Source organism: Poecilia latipinna, unplaced genomic scaffold (assembly GCF_001443285.1).
Source record: "Poecilia latipinna isolate Pla-1442-1.1 unplaced genomic scaffold, P_latipinna-1.0 Scaffold680, whole genome shotgun sequence".
Taxonomy (NCBI): domain Eukaryota; kingdom Metazoa; phylum Chordata; class Actinopteri; order Cyprinodontiformes; family Poeciliidae; genus Poecilia; species Poecilia latipinna.
Genome location: NW_015113296.1, coordinates 74772 through 87956, shown reverse-complemented (window position 1 = coordinate 87956; position 13185 = coordinate 74772). Strand labels below are relative to the sequence as shown.

General features: G+C 36.7%; 1 protein-coding gene across 3 annotated transcripts in view; it reads right to left on the bottom strand.

The window, feature by feature from the left end:
• The window catches only part of erbb3a (erb-b2 receptor tyrosine kinase 3a), a 31761-nt gene extending 20383 nt beyond the window's left edge, over window positions 1-11378 (bottom strand). Inside the window, exon 1 of one of the 3 annotated variants that reach the window (XM_015044520.1) lies at window positions 10975-11378. In XM_015044520.1, the coding sequence (XP_014900006.1) occupies window positions 10975-11068 (94 nt within the window). In that variant the 5' untranslated portion in view covers window positions 11069-11378. Of the gene's footprint in view, window positions 1-322; window positions 561-587; window positions 727-10974 lie in introns of those variants that run through there. The other 2 variants (XM_015044522.1, XM_015044521.1) reach the window with 2 other exon arrangements.
• Window positions 11379-13185: the final 1807 nt, after the last annotated feature.

Sequence of the window (13185 nt, the reverse complement as noted above, 5' to 3'; positions counted from 1 at the left end):
CGGGGAACCGTATCTGATGGGGAAACGGGGAACCGTATCTGATGGGGAAACGCGGATTGACGTAACACCGTTAGCAATTAGCACGGAGCCTTGAGCCGTTAGTCTTGAACCGTTAGCAATTAGCACGGACCCTTGAGTCGTTAGCTTCCAGATAATATATTACATTGTTTAGGATAAAACTGAATATATGAGAACGGGGTACCTACGTTTGTCTTATTTATTAACTTGTGTTTAATTGTTTGCCTATTTAATCGCACAAGGCTTGATTTGACTATCAAGAAGTGTCGTTATGACAAAAAATGTAATGTTTACTAACAGTTACCTTCCTGCTTTCTAGTTGCCGTTGATCAGTTTAATTCAACTCGACTTGAGGCGGGTTGCAGGCCATTATCCATTTTTTGCGTTATTCTAGGCTCATTTGGTTTTTGGAAATATAATAAATTGTATTCCACCCTCTAAACGTTTTGGGTAACGGCTGTCGGGATTGCATACGTCCACTGACATCTTGGACCATGACCTCCTATTACTTTCCTCGAAATCTCTCTGGCCGCAGCGTGTTTGTTATGATAAACACTGTCAATATAGACCTTTTTCACGCTTCCGTGTTTTAAAGATGTCGGAGGTCAGTTCCTCCCATAGCTATGACTGGTTATGAGTTCCTCCTGATACGGAGCGTACACTTGCGAACAAATTGCCACCGCTGATTGGTCAGTTGCTGACAAACGCCCTGGAATGATTGGGAGGGGATTGATATACGTCCTCATGGGGGCGGAGCCAGCGTCAACAGCTAAGGCATGGACAACCAACAGGCTACTTCCTTCAACAACAAATATGGCACCATTAACAATTTGCTCTCTTGTTAATGGTGCCAGATCCTGTACATTTGAAGATTTTTTATTTTGAAATAAGTTTCGAAAATATTTATAATTTTCCCCATACTTCCCAATTATCCACTGCTTTGCACTGGTCAGATAAAATCCTTAAAATAAACTGAATTTTATGGGATAAAATGTGAAAGTATTAAAAGGGTGTGGATACTTTTGCAAGTCATTGTATTTATCTCTTCATATTCTTCATATTAAGAATCACCAGAGTGTTTTCTTATGTAAAATGTGTTCAGATGCATTTGAATATAGAGTAAATGCAACTTCATTGTCCCGCAAGGGGGAAATTCATATCTTTAGTTGTTTAGAAGAGAAACAGCACAACAAATAACTCGATGATAGACACTCTTATGGATGTCTTAATGAGGGATTCATGAGCAAACAGTGTGCTATTTTCACAAAGACCGTTTTATGCCATTTTACTACAAGAGGGTGTGTTTGTGTTGGTGAAAATGAATGAATCTACTGTAAGAGTGTGAAACAAGTTGAGAATTGTGTTCAGGACACGTCCTTCTGCCCATCAAACACCCAGAGCCTTGTTTATGGTCTGTGGGAGTTCACCCAGTCAGCATCACCATGAGGCTGCTTTGCTATTCAAATACCAGGGAAACACGGGAGACGATGCAGAGAGCAAAACAAGGACGACAAACTCAACATGACCAAGTGTCGCGTAGAAACACGCAAACACAAAAACACTGCTGCCAGCCACATTTAGTGACACAATAAATGACCTTAAAAAAAAAACTTTTATAAAAACAGCTTCATCATAGCTTCTTGTTTACATAAATATTTGTTTTTAATCAAATCACCAGTGGTGCAGTGACAACATAGAAGAATGATCGACCATTTCTTTTTCTACAGTCTTTCTACATTGATCAATCTTGACTCCATTATAATCTCCTTTGTTCTGAGCACTGAGATGGAAAAAGATTATTTTGTACCAGATGACCAAAGCATAGTTAAAACTCATATGGTTTAACAAAATATTCCTGTGTTATTTATTTTAAAGGGAACTAGCTAGTTTTGCAACTTGCACTGAAACATGTTCAGCGAGTTTTAGTGACAGTTTTGGGGGGTTCACGTTAATAAGTTATAAATATGTAAGACACACAAGTTGAATTTTTAAAAAGTGTATTTTTGTGATTTCTAATCTGATTCATGCTGAAAGGAGAAAGACTGGCAAAAATTATGCATTTTATTGCTACAACATAAAAACTATGTACAGCTAAAATACACCGATCATTCTGAAATGTAAACATTTTAAATGCATTAATTTCTTATTATATTGAACAAAATAACTCTTTGAGCTGCAAAGTTGTTTATTGTGTTCATCTCAACAAATTCCTGACATTTTGAAGACCATTTATAAAACACAGGAAACCAGACTCTCAAAAACCTGTGAGTCAAAATAGCAGGCAGGCAGCTAACAACAGGATCAACAAGGACATAAAAGACTAATGATTATTAACTCTAGAGCACAGCCAGGTCAAAGCCCACTGTACATGTTCTTCTTTTATTAATTAATGAAAAACATTGCGAGGGTTTCATTTCACAGGAATAACCGCCTAAGTTATTATTTGAAGCATTCAATTTTGGCTAAGTCTCCTGGAAATTAAACTATGTTAATGCAAAGTCCCCTGAAGGAATGGAAAAACCACTCCGAGTGTGTTCCAAGTGCGGCAACGAGCTTATCAGTGATTATAAAGCCATTCTGAAAGTTGTTAAAGAGTTTCTGAGAACACTGGGTTCACTGGGTCTGACTTGGTAACAAGAACATAAAAGAGTTCACCCACTGAGGAAAATAAAACAAAAAAATCTCTTTGCTTGATGATTTTCTTATTCAGAGGATTTTTCAGTTTCGATCTGTCACCTTTCTGACATAACAGGTTTGTTTGTTTATTCTGTTCAAAGATTGTTTTTCAGAAGTGGTATTATAAGCTCTCACGAACAAGACATTATGTTAGGCTTGCCCAACCTTTTCAGATGGAACATAGTCATCAACATCCAGTTAACTTAGTAATCTCAATCTAAACACGGAAAAGGGTTTACTGGGGATGAGCATCACAAACTGAGTTCTTTTATTTTTTGAGTTTTGCATTTTGGCGAACTGAAAACCAGGATAACCAAAGCCAAACTTTTCAGAGACAATGTTTGAATCATTTTCTACGGAATCCGTAAGTGAGGGACTGTTAAAAAGGTAACGTATAGTGCGTGCCGTTAATAATTTTCTTATTTGTTATAAATCCAGATTGGTCCGTCTGGTGGGATGGAGACAGTCCAAGAGCGGCCAAGCTAAAGCCCATTTCTCCCATTTTACAGCTTCTCCAGTCTCCAGAATTTCACAGTAGTTTTAGGATCCTGTGCTCATTTTTCTTTCCTCTGTCTCTTCTCGATCACAAAATTTCTCTTAACTGGAAAAGCTTGACATGTGCAGTTTCTAGTTGGTGTTTGACAGGTAGGATGATTGGTTGCACGCCATCAACTAGTTTGAGTTCCCATGCAAAAATCCAGCAGCTTCTGTGTAAATAATGGGCGAAAGCAAAGGTAAACAACGGTGTAATTGCTCATGAAATAGCCTTTGCATAAACCACAATGATGTTTTTGAAACTGGAGATCTTTTTAAGACGCTAGAAGTCTAATGTGGTCTTGGTTCCTTTTAGAGGATCACTAGCTTCATCCTCCAGGACGAGTTGGTTTCATACTAAGCAAAGACTCCAGGAGTTATCTGTTGCCACTAAGATCTTGACTTCCAAGGTCTTTAACAGGCCTTACTTCGAAGATCTTTCTTTTGTATAAATCCAGTTCAGTTAGACCCAGAAGATTAATCAACTGGCTATACATCTACAGACTTCTGCCACCTTGGAAAATAACTTTATAGCAATTCATACAAACTCTGTTTTTGTACCTTTAAGGTATTTTCCCATTTTTCTTCAGTTATTTACACATTAGAATATCTTTTTTTTTTTTTACACCGGAAATAGATGTTGGATGTGGTGCACCACCAATGAGCGTCCTTCTGAAACATGTTGAAATGTTAAGCTCAGAGTAACTACCATTAGAAAAGCATAAAACTCAATGAGACTGTAGTTGTTTTAAGACAATGAAGCCCACTTTGGACTTCTAGGTAACTTTACCCACCAACCAACTAATCTGGATTTACACTAAACCATTGCAGGTAATTTATAAAGAGCTCATAAGCTTTTACCAGAATCTCAATTCAAAAGTCTCGAACTATTGCTTTAACTCTTCTTGGGTTTCCTCCAGTTTCCACAGTGTGAGATTTATTCCTGCAATGAAATATTATACAACTGCTGTTTAACACTGTTTTTCAACCTCTAGTGTACCGTGAGTGGTCGTCAGGTGTGCCGTATTTTCCAGACTATAAGCTGCTACTTTTTTTCTGCACTTTGAACATGCGGCTTTTCTGTGGATTTTTCTTCAACCACCAGGGGGCTCTTTAGCAGGAAGTGAATCATTGGAAGTCAAAATTGGAAATCAAAGAAGGACACACAAATTTTCATTTAGAACAAGCACATGCTAGCAGCAGGCACGACGGAGAAATGTTTTCAAACTCATATGATGCAGCTTCTAAGTTGAGGAGTGTCGATCTGGCAGAACAGGAGGGAAATAGAGCCGCTGCACGTAAACTCGGCGTGAACAAAACCGGATTTGGAGACGAAGAACTGCATCCTTAATATATCCAGCAGTTATTAGGACGCAGCCCTCTGCTGCCCTCTGCTGGGTCCTTATGGGAAACCGAGAGCAGCAGAGATACCAGCGGCCTGTAGCCCGGTGCGGCTGATAGATGTAAGTTTCCAAGGGGGGCAAGGGGGGTAAAAAAAAATTTGAAGGTACGGTTTATAGTATGGTGCACTCATAGTCCGGAAAATACGGTAATTGGTCTTAAAAGATTTTTTGAAAACCAATTAATTATCTGCAAATAATGCCATCTTTGAGTGTCTTTGCTGTAGTAGTGACTAGCGGCGTAATCATGTAATTTTATTATCACTAGATGGCAGTAGGTACAGAGCATTTTACATTAAAACAAGAGAATTAGTGATGCATGAATGCTACTTCATTCATGCATCACACACGACAGTGTTGTGGCACTGTTCAGGTGTATTTTTGAAGTGGACATGTTAAGTGCAATTTGAAATAAGAAATGTAAAATGATAAAAATAAATTTTTGTGTTCATTTGATTCCTATTCAAGACACTTTGATAAGAATGACTATATATATATAATATAGGCGGCTACAGAGTATCTTTGTTTACATTTTTGGTTGGTGGTGTGCCTCGTGATTTTTTCAATTAAAACAATGTACCTTGACTCAACAAAGGTGGAAAAACACTGGTCTAACAGGAAGTGTTGTGTTGGATGTTGTTTTTTGACTAACGCCAAGCTAGAACGACAAGTTATGATTTCTCAGAGTTTAGTATTTCACTTTAGATGAGGTGAGATGGAAAACTAAAGGAATTATAAGGAAATTCATACGCCAGAGCTTCAAGCTAGCACTCTGTGACCCATTTCATGTGTGACTGATCTGCATCGGTGATTCATGACTAGTGCAGGTTTAACGTGGGATGACAGGTCACATCAGCAGCTTCTTTCAAGGAAGAGCGAAAAAACAGCACTTCACAGAGGGCGTTATTTGCAGTTCCTCCAACAAAAATTGTTTTGTTAGCTTGTTGCACTTGCTACATACCTGAAAAGTGCATGTGCGTGCATGCATGTGCAAACACACGGAAGAGTCCTGTTTTATAAACTTGTCACACTTCCATGTTACTGGATTCTGTTACATAGCTGTTTTGCCAAGAAAGAAAAAAATGTGCAACTTTTGGTTATTTCTTTTCATTTTGCTTATTTTGTTTAATTTTAATGCATCTGTGTTGATTTGTGTATCACAATGTATTTATTTTTTCAGATTTTCAGGTTGCTACTCCCCTTTTATTTTATTCCTAACATGGTTTCTGTCATTTTTAGTCATTCTCAATTAGTGTCACAATTCATGCCTGTGCCACGCTCACATAATCAGACTAACCCTATTCTTGAACCAGTAATCACCCTTCTCTGTATTTATACTCCTGGTTTGCATTCAGTTTTTGTCAGATCTTCCCTTTACCTGCTCAGAAAACAGAAAACATAACAAAAAGTTGTTTGTGAACCCTTCTCATGTTTTCAACTCTTAAGCTAGCTGTACATATTTTCTGTTTCTATAGCGAGCTGCTACGTTATTTAACGTTTTTTGTAAATGCTTGCTTGTGAAGGGAGTGCCACGCGTCAAGCATTCAAAGAAAACCCTCCTGCAGCCTATATTTGAAATTATATGACTTTACGAGCCACTCGACCGTAATGCTGTTTATCTGTGAGCAGCTTGATGTTATCAGTTGATGACTGAACTGTTGACTATATGGCGCTTGAGCTGCCTGAAACACCTGTGAGTGCATTATGTTCCAGAATTTTCCACCTGGTGTAGTATGCAGAGTATGCATGTGGAACAGGGTGACAAAGCAGAGTAAAATTACACAGAACATAATGTGACAGATATGGTATGTTCACATTTACATAACACGCAGACCGCAGATTTTTTTTTCCTTTTTTTTTTCTATCAAAGGAGGACTTCCTGAGTCAGCTGATGGATGATGAAGGGGAAAAAAAGGATGAGGTGAAAGGCAATGAGTCAATACAGAAGCAGGGATTAACACAATGGCTCTACTCTGAGTGAAAAGCAAGAGTAGATGTGTGTCTGCAAACAATCTGTGTATTTTTCCCACTCTTCAAAAAGGCTGCCAAGTGGTGGAGCCTCACTAGCTATCAAAAGCCAAATGAACTCTCTGTTGCATGGCATCACTGCCATCCCCTGCGCTAACTTGTAACCTGACACAATAATGAAAGCATAGCGTGGATCGGGTTTGGCTGTTTTTTTTTTTTTTTTTTCCATTCATCTGTTACCAAGGCTTCAGCTCTGCAAAACAACAGAGGGGAAGGAAGAAGAACAGAGGGAGGAGGAGATAAACAAGTTCAATAGAATCAGAGGAGACGCTGACTGTTGTAAACAGAAACTTGGCACAGCGCAGAAGAGATTACTGCATACCTTGAGTGCACGCTCATGCATCTGCAAACACTAGGAAAAATACCTGAACACACAAGCTGGTTCACTTCTGTTAACTCGCCTGTTTACAGGCACATGTTGTGCATAAATGGAGTTAAAGATCCTCGTTATGTAGCCAATGTGAGCGACTTTAATGAACTTGCAAATGAGTTACTTCACATCAATCACTGCCATCAAGCTCAATCCCAGGTTTGCTTTTCGGTGTATGTATCTGAAAATCACTCTGACAATATCTAATGAAGTTATTTTTTAAATCTTTGTTCAGGATGTTTAATTAACCTTTAACATTTGTCAGTAAAAACAAAAGTCATGCACTGTTCCTTATTGCACAATGACAACATTAATAAAGGAAACCAAACTGACAAGCCTGCAACATGTTTGAGTTGGATTGGATAACATGTTATCCTGATTTTATGCTTAAAAGGATGAGGAAAGCAATTAGTTAAAGCCATTGCTTCGTAAGAGAAATGTGCAGAAATACAACACTGCATTTATTTCCAACTCTGTGTGTAAAATCCTTTGAAATGCAGGAATGTTTTATTGTTAGCACTAAAAAGTTACAACTTTTCTTCGAGTGTTGGAGATTTTGTGTGTGCTGGTAAGATTTACAAAGAACATCATACAACCTTTGTTTCAGTGGCTTTTGACCTTTTATAATAAGTGATCAATTAAATTATTTGGCATTAATTATTAATATTTTTTATTTCCTTGACTGCAGATATGTGAAACTTGTCAGTTTTTTGTATCCTTTTCTTGACTTAACACATCTGCTTTGTGCACATGTCATCTTCTCTTATTTTTTCCATTTTGGACATTTAATAAGATAATAAAAAATACTCAAACTCAAGGTTGGATATTTCAGAAATGTTTTCAAAGTGATGCTAGTTTATTAAAAGTAAATGTATGTATTTATTTTTTCTTTTTGCATATTTTTGCTTTGGGAGACAATAAAGGTGCCAAGATTTTCAGTGTAAGAGTGTTTGATTGTAAAATAAATACAGGTAAACTTTAAGATTTTAGTTACACATGTTTGACATGAGGAGTGATAAAAGTGAAGCACTATGTCATTTAAATGTTAAGATTCTGGCTGATATTTTCCAGACACATTGATCTCACTTGAAAAGCACGTTTTCTAGTCTGTCCCGTTTCAAAAGCTGCCTAAAATAAATGGGCCTCCATGTCACGTCACATTTAAATCGACTTCCAAACAAGACGTCATGGTTTACTGTGTCTTGGATTATCTGTTTAACTTACACATGACTGAAAGATGAAGGTAATTCAGAAAGGTGTTTTTTATGGGAATAGTTAGGTATTTCAGTTTTGCGTAACTAACAATGTGTTAGTTACTGAATTTACTTAAATAAAGGTTGAATTTTTCAAAACTGTTCCTGTGTCAGAGCATGGAAGAACGATGTAACTAGTCATTAATAAAAAGTTCCTTTACAGTTCAGTTTTAAAAGTATAAATAAAACAAACACTTCAGTTACATTTATGTGAGACACTATTACAGTCATTATTGTTGAAGTAGTGATTTTATTAAAAACTAAATAATGGATATATGGATAATTTTTTTTTTTTTGTGGGATTCCCCCCCCCCCCATCTACTGACATTTAAACTTGTATTTAACTTTCTAAAACTTCTTTCTAAAACCAATACAGTATCATGCTACTGCAAGAAACGCTCATCTTTATGCAGTGAATGTGGCGGGTTGATGTAAAACAAAAATGAATATTGAAAATTTGTGTTAAGATTTGTGGTAAAAACAAAGGCTAAAAAATCAATGAATCCTAAAACATTTTGGAGTTAACATTTGAAATTTAAATAACATTGCCAAACTTGTCAAATAAAAGGAGAAAATTAAATAACCAGCTAAAAAAACCCCAGAAAAATCATGTGAACATTTTGTGCTTTAGCCTCCAGGCCTTCACTAGCGAGGTGAGCTAACGCTGCCCTTCTTCACCAGAAACATCTTTTGTTCGTTACATAAACTTTGGGCAATTCTGGTTCGATTATTTAGTAAAGTTTCATTCCTACTGAATGAAAAAGCTTCCCGGATCAAATATTAGAAACTAATACCTTTTCTTTCATCTGTTGCTTTCATGAAATCTTTTGAGAGTTTGACGTTTACCAGAGGCTCTGTCACCTGAGCAATCGATGACCTCATGTTCACATTGTTGTCTTCACAATCAGAGACACTTTAGTCACTAACAGCCAGGTGGCAACAAGAACACAAGGTCAAAGTTCACACACACAGATTCAAATCTCAACATGCCTTCGCCTATACACTCAAGAAGCAACATATTTACTCAAGCACTGCACTCCTCTAAAGTGTGCACTGGGATTGTTTAAATCTTTTCCTCTCAGGTAAAGAAAGCTCTGTCAGCCTGGAGCAAAGGGAAGCATTTACTCAGAGCCGGCCCAAGGTAGAAGTGAACTAAGCCGGTGCTTAGGGCTCTCAAACTATCGGGAGTCTTCCCATTGAACCATAGGATAACATTTTTTAGATTTGCTAGTGAAAACAAGAGTAATTTTCAGTTTGCTTTAAATATTTCAGATTAGATTAATTAACCAATTTTAAAGTGTTTAAAAGTAATATTTAAGGGAATTAGCAAGTTTTCGTTGTATAAAGTGGTACTTTTGTGATGCATCTCAGCAAGCAATAACCAAATCATTCATGATTGTTTTTTAAACTCAGCCAGTTAGATTCCGCCCCTTTCCCAGATTTCACCAAACCTGTATATAAACACTGTTAGCACTGATGTTTTTAGCCCCCAAAGCTAATTCTGCCTAAGGCCCTGTAAAAGCTTGGACTGGCCCTGTCTTTAATCTGCTACTGGAAACCCCAAATTAACACACAATCAGTTAGTCAACATTTTACCCAGCAACAAGTGAAGCAGCATATTTGTATTTTGATGTTAATCTATGTTTATGTTAAAAAATTTGACATTTTGTATAGAAAATTACTACATACTAATACTTACAATACTATATTTACATCATAAAATAAACAAATACATAATTACACACAGCACTATTTTGTATCCAAATATAAGAAATAATCAAATTGCAGCTTTTCTTTATTGATCATTTGATTATTTTATTTGTAGCATCTCTAAAAATAGTTAAACAATGATTTCCACATAAAAATCAAAATGAGTTTTAGTTTTAAATTTGCTGTCTTTTAATAAAAAATAATAATAATAAAAAAAAACACAACACAACCTACTTTCACCAGAAGTCACTTTTAGTGAACAGAGTCCATCTATGTCTGACTTAATCTGAGAATAAATCCAGTTTCTCTGTGAAGCCCTCAGAGATTAAGTAGAAGACTTTAATGAACAGCAGACATGTGAGAGAGAAAGTTTTGGAGAAGTTGAAAGAGAAGTTATGTTATAAAATAAAATCCCAAACTTTGGATATCTTACACAGTTTAATCTATTAGCCAAGTAACCACTGGCAACTCTGGAGAAGCTGCAGAGATGCTCTGCTCAGGTGTAGATAGATAGATAGATAGATAGATAGATAGATAGATAGATAGATAGATAGATAGATTTTCTCTCTTTTACTTGACTAGCAAGCCTGAATAGTTTCTCTACTATTGATTGAAACAAAACAAAGGTGTTTTCAACATTTCTTAGATAACCTTTCCACAATCTGGGGCACATACTTTGGCCTGACTGTGACTCCCGTGGTGGTTAAAAAGGTTGGGCTCTGTCGCAAAACCTTGAAACAATTGAGACAAACATGATAAAGCACACAGAGTCGTGGGAGAGGTGCAGGTGACTCACAGCAAACAAGTTTCCCTTTTTGGGAAAGGGTTTTTTTTTTTTTTTTTTTTTTGAAAAGCAGGTGTCCTCCCACCGCGATTGAAGCTCTGTCTGCTGTGGGAGTAGGGCTATCGCAGAGTAAATGTTTTAGCTTATTAATTAGGAACATAGTGTGTGGATGCCTATGTGTGTGTGTGTGTGTGTACCCACCTCCATCCGTGTCAGCGCAGCAGAGCTGGAGAGCGCACAGCAGCAGGACGCAGAGCACCTGCTGCACCTTCCTCATGAGAGCAGTCATCCTCATTCAAATATCCAGGCTCATGAATTTCAAACAAACATCACAAAATCATCTAGAATGGGGGAAAAATATTCCTCTGTCATCCAAAGCTGTCCTGCGGGATTTCAACCCGAGACTGTCCATTTAGATCAATAAATTCCTCTTCGACTAATTCCAGTTGGCGTTTCCTCTTCTTTACTCCTCCTCGCTTCCAGGAGAGGTAAGGTTCAAAATCGAGCCCGTGTTTTCAGCTCGGCTTTGAGCTGTGAGCTGGAACTTTACGAGCCGTCTACTCCGGTCTGACCTGGAGGAATCACTACGACTCAGTGACAGCAGCCAATCAGCGGCGGGAGCGGCGCTTTCTGCGGCACTGATTTATGTGGGCGGGGCTTGTGCGCCTACCTGTAACCCGGACTACAATCTCAGACTACCTGACGCTTCTTTTTAGCCGCACTAAATGTTTTAGATAATCAAACAATTTTCAAAAAGCAGATTTCAGATGATTATTTATGAGGAGTTAATTAACAACTAAAATATTAAGTGTTCAAATAGTTTCTCTGCTATCAGGCTATTCTTTTATTTTTATTTCCTCCAGATCTAATTTTCAAGAAGGACCTGGGCAGAAATCTGCATCACACAACAACCTGGCATGTAAAACATGTTCAATGTTTTTATTTTTAAGTCGTTTGAGTATTTCCTTTTCTTCTTCTGATCAATATGGAGGTTTTGTTGCATTACATTTGGATACATACAGACAAATTCAAGCATTTAGTGTATCATTGAACTTTTAGAGTATCATTAACTTCATCAGGAAGTGAAATATTATGTAAATTAATCACACGCAGACTGATGTTTTGAAGCTTTTATTTCTGCTAATTATTATAATTTTCCACTTACAACTAATGATAAGATGATCTTTAAGATTAGAGCAAAAAAAACAAAAAAACAAAAAAAAAACACTTGAACTTAGACTTAAAGTATTTTAAATACAGAAAAAAGGCTTGTTCAGAAATGGTGCTTTTATTCTGACAAGCATCATCAGATACATATTCCAAAGTACTGAATATGGCTGTGTGTTATGTTTATGTATGATTCATTAATAGTTTGGTTTGAGAATGCACGTTTGAAAATGAAAGAGTTTTTCACACCAACCTCGACCTGTGGGTCCAGGGTTTAAGGTCCCATTAAGCCTAATAGATTTAATTGTCCTATGATATTTAATAACTACTTCTTCCACTCTTGGCGGCAGCAACTGCTTTCAAGTGTTTGCAATAACTGTATTGTAAAAAAAAAAAAAAAAGTCTCTAGTTTACGGTAAAATACAGGCAACTGTGGTTGCCAGAATTTTACCATATAAATACAGTAAAAAATTGTATTTACACGGTAAAATTCTGGCAACCACAGCTGCCGGTATTTTATCGTAAATTACAGACGGTTTTGTTGTTGTTGTTGTTGTTTTTTACCGTGTGGAGAATCTCTGACTGAATTGGTCTCTTCCTCTTCAGTCTTCAGCTTCTTTAGGGACATGATGTTTTTTAAAATCTCTTCAGCCTCCTTCATGTTGGCAGACAGTTTTTATTTAGATGCTCAGTCAGTGATCATGCCTGAGACTAAGTAGTAAAACTGAATCATAATTGGAGAAATCATTTATCAAAGATTAATAATAATAATAATAATAATAATAATAATAATAATAATAATAATAATAATAATCCATGGTTTAAAAATCTGGTACTTTTTCACACAAGGTTGGGTTGGATTGATTTTATACATTTAATACACAGAATCATGATTGTTTTGGTTTAAAAAAACTAATATTTGTTTACTGATCTGAAATATTCACATGTGATTAATAAACAACAAACAGAGGAACTCTGTAAAGAATAAATACTTTTTACAGTACTACAGAGCTGCATTTCTTTTTCTTGCAGCATGGTTCAAAATGACATTTGCTACATAAGTAAACTGGAGTTTTAAAAATATTTCTGTACTTTTTGTCACTTCTCAGTTAAACACTGGCCACAGAAAGTCAGAAACAGTAAAGACTTTGAGAAAAAAGCCGTTAGCTGCTATCTGAGTCTGGTTCATCGTTGTTCAACATGAAACTGACCGAAAACATTTTGTAAAATACGTAGTTTTCTGTG